A 19,281-nucleotide genomic window follows, 5' to 3' on the forward strand; every position below is an offset into this window, starting at 1 on the left:
GCAATCAACCCAGTTTAAAAATGGGGCTTGGAACTAAACAGAAGTTCTCAAAATACAAAATAAATATAAATAGCTGAGTAATAGTTTTAAAATTGTTCAACACTTTTAGTCATCAGGAAAATGCAAATTAAACCTATCTTGGTCAGAATGGCCAAGATCCAAAAAGCAAATGCTGGCATGGATATAAGGAAAGGGGAACACTTACTCGGTGCTAGTGGGAGTGTAAAAATGGTTCAGTTAATATTGTAAAACATCACCTACTTGAATCATACAATGTGGAGGAGTTTCAACCCTACCTAGCTTTCCTAGTGCTAGAAGGTGCCAGAGAAGAAAACAGCCATAGAGCTCACCTAGCTATAAGCCCTACATGCTACAGCGATGACTGGTGTGACAGATCTGCTCAGTGGTGCAATGGCAGCGTTGGTTAGAGCAGTGACCATTTCCTGATTGGATTTAAGGCCCACTCTGCAGGATAGAATCCACACCTCACACCGTGTTCTGGATCAAGACGCTGCGGCTAGACAGGCCCTTGGGAAGAATCTACTGCTATTACTATGCTCAATGACTTTGTATTCAACAACTCCTAATGGGTTATTGCTGTACCCACAGATCAGTGCATCTCTCAACACTTGTCAGAGAAGCTTCTTCCTGTAGAGATGGTAAATATCACATTGATATTCACAACTGGTCAAGGTGCAAAGAATAAGAGACTGTGGAGTAATTAGCCCTGAATGCGACATCTATAACATACCTCCCAAGACTCAGGGATACTGCAGAAGAGGAGGTAGAAAGATTGTCAAGGCTGGCGCAGTAGATGACTTTAACAAAGCAGTGTTCTCCAGACACAGCAGGGTAGTTGCACATATGAACTCAGAGTAGTTGTGACATCATGCCCAAGACCTTTGTAAGCTTAAAGTAGACAAAATCCCAGCAGGGAGGGAGGAGGTAGTCATCTGCTGAAGTGCTGTCGGTAATTGCTAGCTCCTAGGATAAGGAGAGTTCATTTTCTTTTAAGAGTATGGTCTTGGTAAATGGAACATGCTCCAGTGGATGGCCACATACTATATATACAGAAGAATGTATAGCCAGCACTGATGGAGTCAGGTGTATTTTTAAAAACTGGACACAAAATTGGGTGGTGGAATGAGTGCTATATCTGGGAGGAGTTGTATAAGGGGTGCACATGATCAAAATACAATTTAGGAAATTCTCAAAATATAATTAAAATATATACCTAAAAAAAGAAAATAGAAAGGCCAGGATTGAGTGTATCTGAAACCGTTGGGGACACAGTATTCTGGTGTTTGAGGGCCCACATTGGCCATCATGAATATCTCCTGTCCTCAGGGATCCAGCAAGTTCCTAAAAGGAAAGAAGGGTGACAAAATTGACTTTGAAACCTGTGCTGGCATTCCTTTTGAATTCTCTAGAAAAATAAAAGAATGGAGTAAAAATGGAAATGTTTGAGGCACTTTTCCATGCCCAGTTATTTCCTGACTCTAGGTTATATTGGAAGAAGATCAAATTAATAGTTGGTATTTATAAATGTTTCTTAAGCTTAAGCCACAAATAAAATCACAAACCTTACTTCATTGATCAAAACCTGACATGATTTAGCTATAGATGTCAATGTTTTCTGTGGCAGTCACACAGTGGCATTTCTTTATGAACAACTTTTTAACAGGAATTCTCAAGTGGGGTGGGACTCCCTAAATGAAAACAGGACAGACTGGCTTATCAGTTTCTGAGGTCTGGCACTGAACTGGACAGGGGTGTGATCCTGCCTGGGTTCTCAGAACCTCCTTAACATTCCTCAAGGATACGAGCGACCTTCGTAGAACTCACAACTGTATTTACCTCAGGACCTGCTCAATGCTTCTTGGTTCCCTGACCCTCCCCCTTCTGTATTGCTAGATGATAACACTTATTACATAACTCCTATGGTAACTGGTTTTATAGAACTCATGTGACAGAATGTTCAAAGTTTATAAATTGAATTATAAAGTTTAAAATTGAATTACTCTTTTCTAATGTATAATTGAAATAGCTTTCTCTGCAGGATATCCAAAGTTTATCAATTTGTTCTGTTTTTAATTCCATCTAAACTGTGATAAAATATTCTAATTAAATTCAAATTATTGCTGTAGCAATGGTAAACTCTTACATTGTATAATGCTTTTTAGAGACACAATGGTTTCTCATATTATGACAATTAATTTGTTAAAATTGGCCAAAAAAAATTGTCCAGAATAATAGGCTAAATGTTGACAAAAATACATTGAGTATAATATCAAAAAATAAAAGATAATTTTAAGAAAGAATCAAGTGAAGGGGCTACAGAGAATGATTTGGTGGCTAGGAGACTTTGTTGCTTTTCCAAAGGAGTAGTTTGGTTCCCCGTCAGACTGCATGTAACTGCAGCTTCAGGACACATACTATGTCCAATGCGCTTTAGCGTCTGTGGGTTACCCACATGTGCCTACACACTTACACATAAATAAAAAATAAATATTTTTTAAAAAAGAATCATTTGTGTATTTTTGTTTAAAAGCTTTTTTTCATACAAATATTAGCCTTTATTATTCTTAATTAAAGTTTTAATAAAATATATTTTTATCAATATATACCTGCTCTTAAAGGGGAAAATCAGCTTTTTCCAATAGCGTGTCACTTGGTCTGTCAACCACACTCAAGGGCAGGCTCCATGCCCATGAGCAGGAGTAGCTGACCAATCCAAATGAACTCAGTGGTATTTTTTTAGACCTTTGTTTCATTTTTCTTTGTTTGGGCTCCTCCCCATTGGTCTTTTTCCTATTTGTCTTTATTTTCTTTTTGTGGGTTCTTTTCATTTCTGATTTTTGTTTCTTTTTTGAAAGAGTGAGAAAAATCATAAAATTTGGAGAAGTTGGGGAGGGAAAAAGATCAAAATATATTGTATGAAAATTGTTCTTTAAATATGTGGGCTTTTCTTCATACAACTGTGCTGATAGTTGGCACTGAGACCAGGACTCTCCTGTTTATGCCGCAGCCATGGCTTTGTGTACCTTCTCTGGCTGCTGTTACACTCAGTGTTATGCTCAGTGAGGAATAAATCAGCTCTCCTCCTCGGTGTGGTCTGCCACTCTGGATCAAGTCAAAGGTGATCTACAGTAAGGTTACTGTTGATCTCCACCTCCTTCCTGACTCCTTTTGTCACTCTCATCTTGAAATTATGAGCTTCTTTCAATTAGGAATGAAAATGTGTGAATAAAAGACAGATAGAATATTATGCTTTTAGAATACAGTTGACCTAAAGAGAGGGAAGAGCAGAGAGACAGAGTGTAGGACCGATAATTATGAATATGGGTGCATCTTGCAAAAAGATAAGAAACCCATAGTTTCTAGCTTTAATTTGGTGGTCAGAGAGGCCCAGCAAGTGATGCTTCCACATAACTGAGCTGCTACAAAATGTTTTCTGTTGCCAGTAGGAAATAAATGTTTATAAGATGGTGTGATGTGCATATTTGTTTTCGAGTAAATGTAACTGTTAACACCTACTGGTGCCATTCATTAGTATCTTCTCCTGGATAGTAACATACACTTAATTTCCTGTCAAGGTACTTAGTCATGAACTCAGACAAATGTTATTAAGTATCTTTCCACAGCTCTTTTAATAATGAGAGACTGACTTTTACTACCCAAACAGGTATATTCTTATAAATAACAATTGACATTTTAATAAAGTTTGGAAGCACTCATTTTGTTGCTGTGTTACTTTTGGCATTATTCCATAAGAAAAACAAATTAAATGTTGCCTATCAGTTCCTTATTTTATTTGTTTTCATTTGATGGTGAAAGGACTTAGCCTCACCCTCCCTGTCTCCAGACTTAAGCCTGCAGGCCCTGTGCACACTGCCTGCTCCATACTGGTGAAATGCCACTGTTACTCTGTGTTTTCTTTTCGTTGCTATTTTCTTTCTTTTCCTTTTTCTTTTTTTTTTTTTTAAACACGTCTCACTCTGTAGCCTTTTTTGCCTGTAAACCTTGGCAATCTTCCTAAGTTAGCCCCAAGGGCCGGAATTACCTGTTATTGGGGGAAGCTTTTTATGATTGTGTATGTGTGCACCTGAGTGGGCACGCACATAGAAGCACATGGAGAGGCCAATGTCGGCTGTCTTCCTCAGTTGTTCTTCACTTAATGTTTTTAGACAAGAGCTCATCTGTTTGGCTAGGCTCAGTGGCCTGTGAGTTTCAGGAATCTACCTGTCTGTGCCAAGGATTAGAGGCATTGCTGTGCTTAGCTTTCTGGTGGGTGCTAGGTAACCAAACGCAGGCCTTCATTCTTGTGCGGGAGGCCTTTACCCACCGAGCCATTCCACCCCACATGCTCTACTTAACAGCATTTGTCACTCATCTTGCTGTGACATAACTACGCAGTCTCCCTTTAAATGCTGAACCATAAGAACATTGCTTTCATATTTACTCAGTGGTAGAGTATGGTGTAGTAACAGTTAAGTTTAATTGTGTAAGTTTCATTACTAATTAATTTAAAAATAACAGTTTAAATTAAAGCATATATTTCTCTACTGAATATTTAGAGCTTAATGTTACATTTTTATATGGAAGTTTTATATAGGAGAATCTTCATCTGTTTACAGAAATCCTTAATTTTAAGTCACTGTGGATCTTTCTGGTTGTCTTTATAATTACAGTTGAAAGAGATCAACTGAAATTTTCCATTGTTTATGCCATATGAGGCTTGAAGGCATTAAATAGTTTTAGCTTTTATGTCACTTATCTCTTTATTTGACTGTCGATAGATATTACTGAAATGGCACTCAATAATTTTCAGCTAATTCTCTAGGGTCAAGCTGTCTCTGCCTTTGCTGTTGTATATTAGACCTCTCCGTAAGTCTTACCTACAAATGTCTTAACTGATTTTCTCCGTATAAATGTTAATTGTATTTACAATTATTTTATAATTGTATTTAACTTCTAAAATGTGTATATAGCATGTCAAATTTATATTATCTTGAATGCTTTTATGTATTTTAGAGGAGAAGAAAACTTTTTAATAGTCTGCAGACTAAGAATGGCTTGTACATTTCTAAACAACTGGAAATTCTTAATGTAAAAGTGTTTAAGTTTTATATTTCAGAATATGTAATCACAACCATTAAATCTTACCAATTACTGTTTTCCTACTATAGTAGTTAATGACTATGGCAGGAATTACTCCTAACCCAAGGCTTACAGTATTTACTCTCTGCCCTTAAAGTATGCCAGCCCATCAAAGAGGATCTGAACAATTTCAGTAATGTGCTTTCTAGACTTATCTTTGCCAGCCTAAATCATGATTTTAAAAGTTTTTCTCATTTAGTGTACTCAATGCATTTTGACTTTTTGACACATAAGACCATGATTTAGTTGCTGACCTAGCCAGACGAAGACGTTACTGCTTGAGTCCTTCTTTCCTGGAGAAAGCAAAGGCCCTTATTGTTATGGTCTTGACCTGAGAAACCAAGAGGTGTGAAGAGGAAGAGAGACAATGGGGATTACCTGGTGCTTTGGGGTTTTTTGTTTGGGGTGTGTGTGTGTGTGTGTGTGTGTGTGTGTGTGTGTGTGTATGGTGTGTGAGACAAGAAAATGGTGATGGTCCAGGAGAGCTTTGTATAAAAATTCAACAAAACATGAACCAAAATATGTGTAGTTTCACACATATTAAGTGATGTCTATAGTCTATAGTCACAGTTGTGCTGCTTGTTAATGAGGCATTATAAGTGAACTGATAAAATAATTGAACTTAAGTCATGTTCTCTTTTTAAAACCAAATTCTGTATTTCTTGGGGTGAGGTGGTGAGGGCTGGGTAGAGAAAACAGAACTAGGTCGAGTTGCTAAGACTGACAAGCCCATTTCCTTTTGCTTCCCTTTAAGAAGGGAAGAGAGCTCTTTAAGTCCAAGCTTTACTGGCCACACTCTGCAGATCGTCTAGTAAAGGGGAGACCCGTGAAGAGTGCTGGTGCCAGAGACCAGTCCTAGAAAACCTGCTGAGCAACGGGAAGGATGTTCTGGGGCCCCACCCACTGCCCAGTGCCTGTTGTAGATCATGTCAGTCACTTCCCTCTTTCTTGAGACATCCTTTCCGATGGTAAGTGGATGTCCTTCCTCTCTTAGTAGTAGATGAGACTCAGGGACTCCAGTCAGGACAGGTAGGAAATGGTCTCACCACAGAGACATCTGAGGTACTTTTCAGTTCTGGATGCTAGTCAGGAGTGCGGGGCCAAGGGCAGGAAGACTGCCCTGAGAATGGATGAGAGGAAGACAGGCATAGGCATTTGTGGGCTGTTGCACTCCTGGATCGGTTAACCTGTGTTCAGACTTAGTGATGTCATCTTGATGGTTGATGAGCTAGTTAGTAGTCAGTGTGTGCTATACAGTGATTGTAGCATATGGACTGGGAAGAGGAGAAGACGGAAAGTCTGAGTGGGCGTGAGCTTCTGCTGGATCTACGAGGAGAGTCCTTGAAAGAAGATACTTTCCCCCAACCTGAAGCACCTCTATCACCATAGGAGGCCTACTGAGGGCCATGTTGCACTCTGGTGCTTCTGAAGAGGGAAGTCTTGACTCACTTCCTAATACCCGCCAATCCCAGCCCTACATTGGTAAAGCAGTTTTGTTTTGTTTTTTTGTTTTTTCTGCCTCTGTGAGCTGACTGCTGGGAGATGATTTGCAAAGGATGGATCTTAGTAAGTATAGCAGAGAGCTCGCAGGCCACCTGGGTAGATGTATATGGGTGTGAACAACATGTGTACATACACAATCATATTTATTTAAGACTATCATGTATGACTGGAAACAGAAGGATAAAGGGAGAAGAGATAGATGGTTGGATTTTGCTTTGTTTGCTGGTGTGGTGCTGGCAAAGGATGTGAGTCCTGACCCAAGGACTTCGTACCACCTGGCTAGGCCTCTGGGCTCTACTAACACAGGGGAAGACACAGCAGCACTTGTACTGTGCATTCAGCGGTGGGAGGTGTTCCTAGGTTTATGTGTGAGTGCCCTGCCCACAGTCCTTTGCATGCCCTCTCCGTTGGAGCCAGGGTACCGTGGGCCTTACACTGTGCTGAAAGCCTTCTCCTCCAGGAAGTCTTCAGTTACCATTCTCTCTTAACCAACATCTATACGTGGTTACCCCAGACCTGAGAGAAATGAATGAAACCATAGTGAGACTGTGATTCGGTTACTTTTAGATAATTAGAAGTTTCTTAATCACCTTACTCTCCTTGGAGAAAAGACATGATATAAATAGGCAGTAATAACAGCGGTACTACACTTAATTCAAATGGGCTTTTTGAAATTTAATTAATTTTGTAACAGTAGCTTTAAACAAGCATTCAGCACTCTAGATGGCCATTAGACTGGAAAGAGTAAAGTTTCTGTCACTCTGCGGAAGTGACTTGTTCTCTGAAAAAAAAATTCTTGAAGCAGCTCAGGTTCACCTTTGCTTTTGCAGAGTGATTCAAGCCATCTTTTGAGCTGTTTTCCCCACTATTCTGTATGTAAAATGTGCCCTCTAAATTCTCTGTCAGAAGGCTCTGGCCTCCATCACATGCCAGAGGCAGAATCCAGTAGAGTCTATATCTCTTCAGGACTGTGCATGTCAGAAGCTGCCTCGCGTAGCCATGCCGATTGGTGCTCTCAGTCCTGGAGAGGGCATGAGCACAGCGTGCAGTTAACTTCCAAGCCGCGTGGGGCAATCTGAGGCTATGCTGTAAGCATGCTGTCTTACAGCTTAGAAAAGCAGAGGGTAAGAGACTGACATGACCAAAGGCCTAGGAAAGGATGGTCTTTGCGTGTGTTCATCTTTAAGGAAAGCAAGTTGCAAGATAATCCCTTTCATGTATTAGATAGTTTGATATCTGAGAATATGGCATAAAGGCCCCATAGTGATCATTTCTCAAAGGAGACCAAGCCCTTCCCCATACAACACATCTGTACATAAAAGGTTGATAGTAAAATGGAATAATAAGAGAATTGGTACAATTCATATGTACATGTGTTTGCTTTCCCCGTATTGTCCACTTGGAAAATCATAACAGGACAAACTTCTTGAGCTGGTAGAAATTATGTAGCTTGGACGGGGTTAGCTTTATAATTCCATGGGGTTCCTTTTTAGCATATAAATTCTATGTTGTTTTTTTTTGTGCGTGTTTAAACATTTTTGTTTTTCTTGTTAATATACTGTTGTGCAGAATCAGAAATAATGCAAAATCAAATCTAAAATTCATTGTGTTTTTGGAAATTCTGTTTGAAATAACACTTTTTTAAGCATTTGTATTTTTAACATTTTTGTTAAAGCTGAACTAAAATTTAAAATTTAGGCATTTAAAATGTAGCCAGGAGTTTATAGTGGAATAAATGTCTCAGTACGTTAATTTCATAGCTAATTATTTTGGGGACAGTTAGAAGCCCTGAGTTCTTCTGAGCCCTTTTCAGTTTGCCGTAGGCTGGTTGGCATAGCAGGGTATACCAGTCCATTGTGTGCATTCAGTTTCAGGTCTCTAAGCTGCACTATTGTAACTTTTGTGGGGTTTGCTGTTTCTACCCCAACACCCGCCACCAGCGTATTCTTTGAGAAGTGAACTTTACTCCAAGTTAGGAAACTTTGTGCTGTTTTTCCATATCTCTGCTTTTCTCCTCTCCTCCCTGCCTAGCAAATGTGTATTACTAAGGACTTCTAGTGGTTAACTGTGGAAGTGCCTCCCAGAAAAATCCACAAATATAAACAGTCGGTCTATCTGTTATCATAAGCTACCACTGCAACTGGCAAGAATCTTGTGAGGATCCTGGTTTGTAAATAATTGTGACTACATGATACTATTTATTTCACAAAGTTTTTACTAAATTCAAGTGCTTGTTTCAGTAAGAAGAGCCTAAACTGTGTATAATAAGCATTTGATGTTATCTGCTATGTATGAATCAGTTCAGAAACTGTATTGAAGTTTCCTCTGTAAAAGGAGATGACTTCTAAGTGTGTGAATATAGGTGGATATTAGAGTGGTAAGTGATGGAAACATTTGCTATGGTCAGAGAGGCATTTTATAATGTGAAAATCAAGTCATATAAAATGGAGTGGCATTGCTGATATCTAGTGTGTGAGGTTCTGCTTGTGCTGTGGTAAAAGTTATGTGCCATGAAAGCCTTTGTGGTCCCCCAAAACCACCCCAGTTCTGAATGTTATAAAAAGGTTAGAGACGATTGAAAAGATAGAGAATTCTTAGCTTTCTGGGTTGGGACCAGGGGTCACTCACAACTCCCAGTACACTGCCTATTTACCTAGCACTGGGCATCTCCTCCCACAAGTTTAGTGCATTATGGAAGCAGACTTGTGTAATGCCACAACTAAGCTTTGCTTAAATGTGGTAGAAGTGTGTTAAAATTGCTTTATTAAAAGCAAGCAAGCAAGAACGAAGAAAGGTTTGGACATATTCTCCCTTTATAGTGAATACTGGATTGCACTTGATTTGAAAATGCAGATTTGTTCCCAATTGGTACATTTGAGAACATTTTGTAAATAACTTAAATTTCACACTTTCTTATGCACAATTTTGTTCATAAGAAACTCTAGACGAACCAGAAAACTGCCTGGGTGAACTGAATTAAACCCCTGCCAGTTCCCTGGGTTCACTGAGTGTGCTCTGAGCTGTAGACATCCATATGTTGTGGAACTGAGAAATTACTGTTCTGTGAGATTTCAGGTACTCTTCCTGCGTGACCACACAGCAGCTCACAGCACAAGCCTTCCAGAACCTACTTTCACTTCAGAGCTTTTTCACAGTCAAGTGCCACATTTCTAATAAGGTGTGAAATTATGGTGCTGCTTTTGTCTGATTGGTATTTATTTGATTCATGTTATTTCAGGTTTTTTTTTTTCAGTGTTGTGCCCTTAGCCCCATTTCTCTTCGAAAGCCCTGTGTTTTTTATGCTGTTTTATATAAGTAGTAACTCCCAGGACTGCATGTACAGCACTATTACCGCACTATTGACACTGTGATGGCATTCTCCGCAATCACCCAAGATTATCAAGTGGCAGTGCCGAGCCCCCAGGACAATGGACAGCTTCTTTCCAGACGCTCAAGTCACCCATCAGTGGACATTTGATGGTGCCCTTGCTTTTTATTTTCTTCTGGCCACTCTGGTGTTTAGTATTTGGTACTGATTTCTGCTTATTAATGTGTGACTGGAGCATCACCATGAGGCTCATTTATCAAGAAGTAATATTTTATTAATTATTTGATAATTTCAGACTATTTTGATCATATTCACCCCGGCTCTTCCCTATATCTACTCCCAGCCCTGCCCTCAGGTCCCTTCCTTCCCTCACGTCCCTGCTATGACACTCAAGTAAGTACTCTTGGGTATAGGCTAGCACTGGAGAGTAAGTCAACCTACCACTCTTGCTCTCCCAGGACCCTTTTTAAATGCCTCCTCCTCCTTCCTCTTCCTTCTTCCTTCTCTCTTCTTCCTCCCTTTCTCTCCACCTCCCCCCATCTTTGAGGCAGGATTTCACTGTGTATCCTTGGCTGTGTTGGAACTTGCCCTGTAAACTAGGCTGGCCTGGAACTCACAGAGTTCCACCTGCCTCTGCCTCTGCCTCTGCCTCCTGAGTACTGGGATTGAAGGTGTGTGCCACTGCTGGCCCAACTTGTTAAGTGTCACATCAGCAGCACATTAATCTTGGAGACACACATTCAAACCACAGCACAGAGACTGCCATTTCTGTCACTCTGATGAGTGGCAGCAGACAGCCTTAGATGGAGGTGCCTATCTTCTGAAGACCTCATCTTCAGTTTATGTTTGCAGTTTTGTTCCCTATTCCTGGAGTCCTCAGGCAAGTTCTCCTTTGGTTCAGTTGGTCTAGGGTCTTTCCCAAGCTTGGTGGTGCCTGCACACCACCTGCCCTAACATGAACCTCCAAGATGGCTTTAGAAGTGTAGGTGCATTAGTGTGGAGGGCCAGGTACCTTCAGTGCCCAGCATGTTTGTAGACTGTGCTCTTCAAATTATTTGAGTTTGGAGAATTCTTAACTCACAGGTCTAAGTAACCATGAGTCTTCATAGAAAAACAAAGATGCTTTGCTACGTGGTTGCTCTAGGATTCGGTGACTGTGCAGCCCATCTTGAAGTACCACAGGCCCCTGTCTGCCTGTTAAGCTCAGGGATGAACAGAGGAAGGCGCACGAGGAAAGGGATCTTCAAAGAAGATAAGAGGGAAAAAATCTAAAACTCATAAGATGTTATTAAAACTTTTGTTACCCAAAGAAAATTAATGGCAAACTACTCTTGTAATTATTAAGAAAATCTGTGTTCCCTCTGTTAAGTTTCAAACCTCTCCCTTTCCTTCCCACTCTCCTCACATGGCCCAGCTCAGTCTGGTTATGTCCACTCTAGACTCTCCAAAACATTCCTGTCTTAAACTCTGCTCTCCAGTAAACCATCTCCTCCACCACACCAAGGATGAGTCATCTTTCCTTTTTTTTTTTTTTTTTTTTTTTTACTTTTTTTTTCATTCATTTGGTGCTGAAACCTGGGAATGGCATAAATGAACAAAAAATAAAAAGAAAAGGAAACACTTAGGTCACAGGAATCATCTAAAAATCAGATATGAAATCCTCATATGAAACCATAACATTCTTATTCCAAAACCAGAATTCTCTTAATTGTTGAGAAACAAGTTTCAAAACAGAAAGTAAACAGTAATTGATAACAATTCAGTGATATGATATATAGTAAGTTTTTCTCATGGTTTTATTTATAGACCTTAGGTTAAGATGGGGAGTTACTTTCAAAGCATAGCTCTCATATGAAAGGCACTTCTGATTTTTTTTCTACTTCAATAAAATATAAATTTTAACCTTTTCTTTACTTTTAGTTGAAAATTTTCTTTCCATCTGCTCTAGTTCTGTATTATAACCCTATATTGGAGTTGAGCAGATTTATCAGATGGATTTCTGAGACCTTCCTTCTTCATTAGTGTTAGAAGTTTAACAGCTACTAGTAAACAAGTCACTAATAAAAATCCATCTGCAGTGACTGTATTGAAAGTATTTTGTATTGAATAAATGATGTCTATGTTCATATGGCTGGTTATTCCACCTGGCAGTGAGTGTCTGATTAAATGCCAAGCTTTCTACCTCTGAGCTGAATAGAGCTTGATGAGACTAATTCACTTGCAGTTTTGTATGTGATGCTTATAAAATCAACCACTCTACCTAGCCTTGCATTTCCATTGACATGTCAATGTAATATACATAGAGAAGACAGAACAACTTAAGGGAACTTAGTCATTTGGCTCTGCTCTTGTTATTATTCCCCACACACCTGCTTTTGTCTGCACTCTGATCTGAGGTGTTTCTTCTAGTGTTTTGACATTGAGTATAAATTACTACTTTTATAACAATAAATTGTCAAGTAATTTGCTTATTGCTATAATATTTTAAATGCATGTTTTCTTGGTGTTATATTGAAACATCATTTGAAAAGATGGTTTTGGTCTTAAAGCTCAGCAACAGTATATTTGCTGGCATGACAAGTTCTGTGATCTCCCAGCATGGAAAAAAATAAACTTTAAAATTTAAGAAGAAAATCAACAACTTTGATCCATTGTCAATAATGGACATCAGGCTTCCTTTCTGCCTTCCTCTCAGGAGTGACACAGTTCCCTCTGTTTTGAATACCCTTCTGACTGGAATGCCTTTCTCTCTTTACTTGAGTAGGGCACTCCTCAGAAGATTGTGGTATTGTACAACAGTAAGAGGCTTTAAAAGCAAATGGAATGCCAGACCCCCTTACCAGTTTCAGTGCCATTGCCCAGAGTACCAACCCTGAGAAAGTGGCTTACCTCTTAGATGGTGATTTGCTGTTAGCTAAGAACCTAACTTCCTCACATGGATCATGTGAGCAGTCCTGTGAGATACAGCACTTACACTGTGGATGAAGGAGGGGTGAATGGCTTAGGCCTTGATTCATCCAGCCAGCATTATTGCTATAATTGCAGCTGGCTATAAAGTAGCAGACCCAGGTAGGAATTGCTTCTTACCGGATCATAATGCTCCTCCCTCAAAATCCTCAGAGCCACATGTTTTCCATTTAATCATAATGGCCAGTGGATTAGACAGAAGACAGCAGCTGTCCCTTAGGAAGGACCGCACTTAGCCCTTTTCTTCTGGCCTGGGAAAATCTTACCAGTTCACACAGATGGCTGGATTAAAATTCCTCTACAAAATAGTGCAGACCTTTGCTAACAGCTGGGACAGAGTAAAGTGTTGGCTAAAGACTGCAAGTGTTTTCTTCCTGCTAGCTTTGCTTGTTGTTTCCTGTGTGCCTCTTTCTCTCAGGATGACTCCCTATAGAATTCCCTTTTAACATGTTCTTTGTGTACCTGCTGCTCTTTACTTACAGACCGGACTCTTCTCCTCCCTGAGTATTAATCACCTTCCTTCGTACACTGCTTAGGAGAAATGTCAGACATGTTCGCTACCATTATCAGCAAGGGCCCTCGCAGAGACCCCTGTGTGCACATCAGCATGGATGTCCTTACACAGCCCACCAAATGGCTGGGCCTAGCAAGTACTGCATCACAGATGGACCTCACTGGCTAGAATAGCAGTGCAATATAGTTGTTCATTTAGCTGTCTTCTTTCCCTACCTTAGTCTCAGAATCAGCAGCATTTCTTCATTCCGCCTAAGCCCCTAGCTCAGATTCTAGCACACAAAGGCTCTCAAGAAAGGATTGTTCCAGGCATTCCAGGGCCAAAAAAAAACACTCTGCCTACACACATATAACTTCCTCTCTTTCTCCCTCTCTCTCTTCATATATATGTGTGTGTCTGAGTATGTAAATAAAATAAATGTGTGTGTGTGTGTGTGTATTACTACAGAGCATAGGACACAGAAGAACTTTCCAGTCTACACCTTTGAGATTTCTCAAGCACTTTTCAAGCCTTGCATGCATTTTACAAATGAAAGGTGTAGGATGAAGGTCTTTTCCCTGGAAGGTGTTTCTGATAAAAGCAATGTGGTTTGTTGGTTCTCTGAGCTTTAACACAGCAGACTTTTCAAGGAACACTGACATTAGTAATATGCTGGCAGCATTGCCAGTGAACATATGAAGAGAAGGCATACTCATTCAGTTAATCTTGAGCTAGAAGAAAATGCTCTGCCAGGCGTCCTATGTTAATGGAGACTCAGCGGTGACATCCACCATTTGTAAGTGTCTACCTTGAGGCAGTATTTTAATCCTCAAATTGTGAGGTGTGATATATCTAGTAAGCTCCTTTTATAGGAAGGGAGTTATTCTTAGAGATTTAATGTAGTCCTCATAAAAGGATGCATGAGGCTGGAACTCATAAATACATACACACCTCTTCCGCCTCAAGACTTTATGTATGTGAGTGATCCTGTGTTGAAGCTGTGATTTTCTTCCCTTTTGCTCTTGTGCCTCATAACTGGGTTCATTTCATTGCTTGTATTTGCCTTTTTCCTGTTTTATCGATGGGCCACTGTTAACCAGTTCTTTGATAATGAGCTGTGGCAACTTCTGTCCTTGGCTTAGAAAATTGCATGTTTCTTCATAACTCTCATTTGTCTTAACATCAAAGCTGAACAAAGGTTACTGATGATGGCTTGCACCTTTGCGGTATGCAAATTTGTGGAATGCACAAGTGACTTTATTTCAGCACAGTAGAGTTCTTAACTATTTGTTTTAACACTGCCTGCTCAATATGTTAGGCTATAAAACAAAATATGTTAATTTACATGAATTACTCAGAGCTTGAAGAACAAATGTTAAAATTCTAAATTCCAGAGTGTAAGCTGGGCTGTGGTTCTGTGCCCTCTGTGAGTAGTGGAGCTGTTTCCTGTGTCTTAGAACACAGGAAATTGATCAGTGCTCTATGACTGACTTTAAAAATCTAGTGCACTTAAGAAACATGTTGGAGTATATTGTAAATAAATGTAATAATGCAAATATGGTTTTCACAGATATACACAAATAATTTGATCTATGTGTATTTAATTGTTACAAAGTAAGGATTCTGGCAGTTAGTGATAAGCAATACAAACAAGGTAAAATTTAAAGGAACTGATGTGTTCATGGCTAAATGTCTTGATCAGGTTGGTTTTCTCTATCAGTTAAAAAAAATTAAGAGGCAAGAAAAATCTTTAGGTAGACAAGTAGCAGAGAAGAAATGTTGAACACAGCAAACAAAATTACCAGTTGAAGAAAATATTTTAGTGGGGGTGAAGAAGCATACATATACAGCAGGCACAGAAAAACAAACACAAACAAACAAACAAAAAGACCTCTGAAAGCATAGGGGGACACTTAGGAATCCAAAAGTGTGGTCTCTTCTCCAGGGTTGTCTTTTTTTTTTTTTTTAAAGTATGGGAAGAGTCTAAATTTCTCCTTTTTAATTTATTTTTGACCATATTCTTTTTAAATACAATTTTTTATTTATTACAATTTATTTGCTTTGTAGCCCATCTGTAGCTCCCACCCTCGTCACCTTCCAATCCTGCCCTCTGTCCCTTCCTCATCTCCTCCTATGCCCCTTCCCCAGTCCATCTATAATGGAGGACCTCCTCCCCTTCCATCTGACCCTAGCCTATCAGGTCCCATCAGGACTGTCTTTCATAGTCTTCCTCTGTGGCCTACTAAGGCTCCTCACCCCCTCAGGGGGAGGTAATAAAAGAGTCATCCACTGAGTTCATGTTAGAGACAGCCCCTGTTTCCCTTATTACAGAGCCCATTTGGGGACTGAGCTATAATGGGCTACACCTGTGCAGGGGTTCTAGGTTATCTCCATGGTTGAAGTATGAGTCTCAGAAAAGACCCCTGAACCTAGATGTTTTGTTCCTGTTGTTCTTCTTGTGGAGTTCCAGACCCTTCTCGGTCTATCTCCTCCTCCTTTTATAAGATTCCCTGCACTCAGCCCAAAGTTTGGCTATGAGTCTCAGCATCTGCTTTATTCCCTGATGGGTAGGCTCTTGTCTTGTTACTTGTTTTCACCTTCTTCTGATGTCTGTCCCATTTGCCTTTCTGAATGAGGATTGAGCATCTTACCCAGGGTCCTCCATCTTGTTTAGCTTCCTTAGGTGTATAGATTTTACTATGTTTATCCTATATTATATGTCTAATATCCACTTATAAATGAGTAGATACCATGTGTGTCTTTCTGTTTCTGGGGTACCTCACTCACGATGATATTTTCTAGGTCCCACCATTTGTCTGCAAAGTTCATGATTTCCTTGTTTTTAATTGCTGACTAGTATTCCATTGTGTAAATGTACCACAATTTCTGTATCCATTCCTCAATTGAGGGACCTCTGGGTTATTTCCAGATTCTGGCTATTATGAATAAAGCTGCTACGAACATGGTTGAGCAAATGCCCTTGTTGTATACTTGAGCATCTTTTGGATATATTGCCTAGGAGTGGTATAGCTGGATCTTGAGGTATCAGTATTCCTAATTTTCTGAGAAAGCTCCAGATTGATTTCCAAAGTGGTTGTACAAGTTTACATTCCCACCAGCAATGGAGGAGGGTTCCCCTTTCTCCACATCCTTTCCAGCAAGTGTTGTTACTTGCGTTTTTGATCTTAGCCATTCTGATGCGTGTAAGATGAAATCTCAGGGTCATTTTTATTTGTATTTCCCTGATGACTGAGGATGTTCAGCATTTCTTTAGGTATTTTTCTGCCATTCGGTATTTTCCATACTTAACACCCTGCATAAAACTAAAGTCCAAGTGGATCAAAGACCTCAACATAAAACCAGACACACTAAATCTGTTAGAAGAAAAACTGGGGAAGAGCCTTGAGCTCATTGGCACAGGAGATAACTTCCTGAACAGAACACCAACAGCACAAGCTCTAAGAGCAACAATCAATAAATGGGACCTCATGAAACGGAAAAGCTTCTGTAAAGCAAAGGACACTGTCGTCAAAACAAAACGACAGCCTATGGATTGGGGAAGGATCTTCACCAACCCTATATCTGGCAGAGGGCTAATATCCAGAATATATAAAGAACTCAAGAAGTTAAACAAGAACAAATCAAGTAATCCAATTTAAAAATGGGGTGCAGAGCTAAACAGGGTTGTCTTTTAAAAAATCTCTGAAGGGTCTTCCTCTCCTAATTTAGTTGGTTAGTCTGTAGGAAGACCATTATGACTGATTGGCCCAGAACTGTTTTTACCTGATCTGGCCTTGAACTTGTTGAATCAGTCAACCATCATCAAGGGCTCTACTGTCAGGAGAAGGACGTCTACAAGGCCATTTTTAAAGCGTCTACACTTTGTCTCAAGTCAGAAGGGTGTGGAAAACCCAGCCATCTTGCACGTTCACCATCTTTATTACCTAGTCTTATCCCCTCCCCCTGCTTACCAGGGAATTTGTCTAACTCCTGTAACTCCTGGTCCTTCAGGCGGGTGCTGAATAACATCAGTGATAGAAACCTTTTTGGAAGATGGGATATGTTTAATACTGTTTCTGATGAATGTTATCAGAAGATGCGTGTGGTTCCGCCTCCCTCTCCTCCTTTTCCTGCAATGTGTGCTCATACATGCTTGCATGCTGCTGCTGGGAATTGAACTCTAGGCCTTTGAGTATGCTCAGTGTGTTTTACCACTACCTTATGTCTCCAGCTTTGTTGAACTTTTTAATCAAATTTTTGTATAAGATATTTTGTTTAAAGTGGTTGGAGTTTCCAAGTTTTAGAGCTGTTTATAGAACGAATTTGAACATTTTGTTAAAATGATCACTCAAAGGAGAGAGAATTTCAGAACTCAGGTCAAAGCCAAGCATAGTGGCTCATTCTTATGATACCAGCACTTAAAAGTTTGAGGTGGGAAGTTTGTTCCATATGATAGCCATTTGGGCTACTCATGAGTTCTAGCAACACTGGACTAAACCTCAAAAAACAAACAGATAAACAAACAAACTAACTAAACTAAAAGATAGGTTGAGCATACTTACAACTTTTCATTCATTTATTGTCCCTAGGCAAGTTCAGTGTCTACCAGCCTCACTACACATGGGAGGCAGCTCTACTCAGTGTCATTTAAACATGTGAAGATATATGGTTCTATAACTTTTCACCTACACGGGAACCTGAGCCTCTGGAGCTAAAACACCCTGCCTGCCTGGTTGTAGACTTGTCTGTTGTGTTGCGGCAAGAAGAAGCCTGGCTTTCAGGTGTGGTCTCATGTCTGGATATTCTCTTACAGATGATTCAGTCCCTCAAGGCACTAATTGAAAATGCAGACGCTGTGTATGAAAAGATCGTGCATTGTCAGAAGGCAGGTGAGTGAAAGTTGTCTTTTTTTCTAAAGGTAATTCCAGCATCTGTTTTCCTCAAAATTATGTCATCTTTTTGATACCCTGTCAAGAAAAATAAAACAATGATTTTTCTATGGCTAAAGAAAACACTAAGTCAGTGCTTCTCAACCCTAGATAATGAATTCACCTGGGTACATCATCGTTGGTCTAAAGTGCTGGCTAGAAGATTCATTATCTATTAACAATCCGCACATGATTTGAGCATGATGCTTTACATCTGTAATCCCAGCACTTGCGATTCTAGGGTAGGAGGGTGGTGAGTTTAAGGCCAGTCTGGGCTACATATGGGGCCTTATCTCCAAAACTCAAATTCTCTAGGCATTTCTAACATGAAGCTATGATTGAGAGCCAATATTGATCTCTTTCTCAGTTCTCTGATTGCTGTCAAATCCCCTGTCAGCTACTTGTGAGTTTGTAATGTGATGAGAGGGACTCGAGCAAAGGATTGGTTTGTTCATTTGTTGGTTCTTTCCTTCTTTCTTTCTTTTCTTCCTTTCATGTACATTGCTGTTTCTGCCTTCATGTATGTTTGTGAAGGTGTTGGATCCCTTGGAACTGGAATTACAGACAGTTGTGCACTGTCATGTGGGCAGGCAGCACTAAAACTTTAACTATATATGCTTTCAACTTTCACCCATGATCAGGGTTTTTAAAAGTCTCAAGTGTGAGCCCTCATAAATCCGGAGCCATGCGTAGATATTTGTAACTATCATAATTTTTTAAAATATCTTATATTGTAATATAAAATACAGTGCTTTCAGTTCTCCAATTTTAAGTATCAGGTTTGAAGGTTCTAACAGGAAGAATATTTTAAGTATTAAATAAGGCTGACCATGCTACTGAGATTTCTTTAACATAAAGAGATTTTTACAATTGCTGTGCTTTTTAGAAGTTACTTTTTCATA

At 39.7% G+C, this 19,281-nt stretch overlaps 1 protein-coding gene across 1 annotated transcript in view; it reads left to right on the forward strand.

The window, feature by feature from the left end:
* The window catches only part of Plcl2 (phospholipase C like 2), a 183,601-nt gene that overhangs the window by 123,224 nt on the left and 41,096 nt on the right, over positions 1 to 19,281 (forward strand). Inside the window, exon 5 of the mRNA XM_055614023.1 lies at positions 18,265 to 18,340. Within this exon, the coding sequence (XP_055469998.1) occupies positions 18,265 to 18,340 (76 nt within the window). The remainder of the gene's footprint in view (positions 1 to 18,264; positions 18,341 to 19,281) is intronic.

This window comes from Psammomys obesus, unplaced genomic scaffold, assembly GCF_907164565.1.
Source record: "Psammomys obesus unplaced genomic scaffold, mPsaObe1.curated_primary_1811, whole genome shotgun sequence".
Taxonomy (NCBI): domain Eukaryota; kingdom Metazoa; phylum Chordata; class Mammalia; order Rodentia; family Muridae; genus Psammomys; species Psammomys obesus.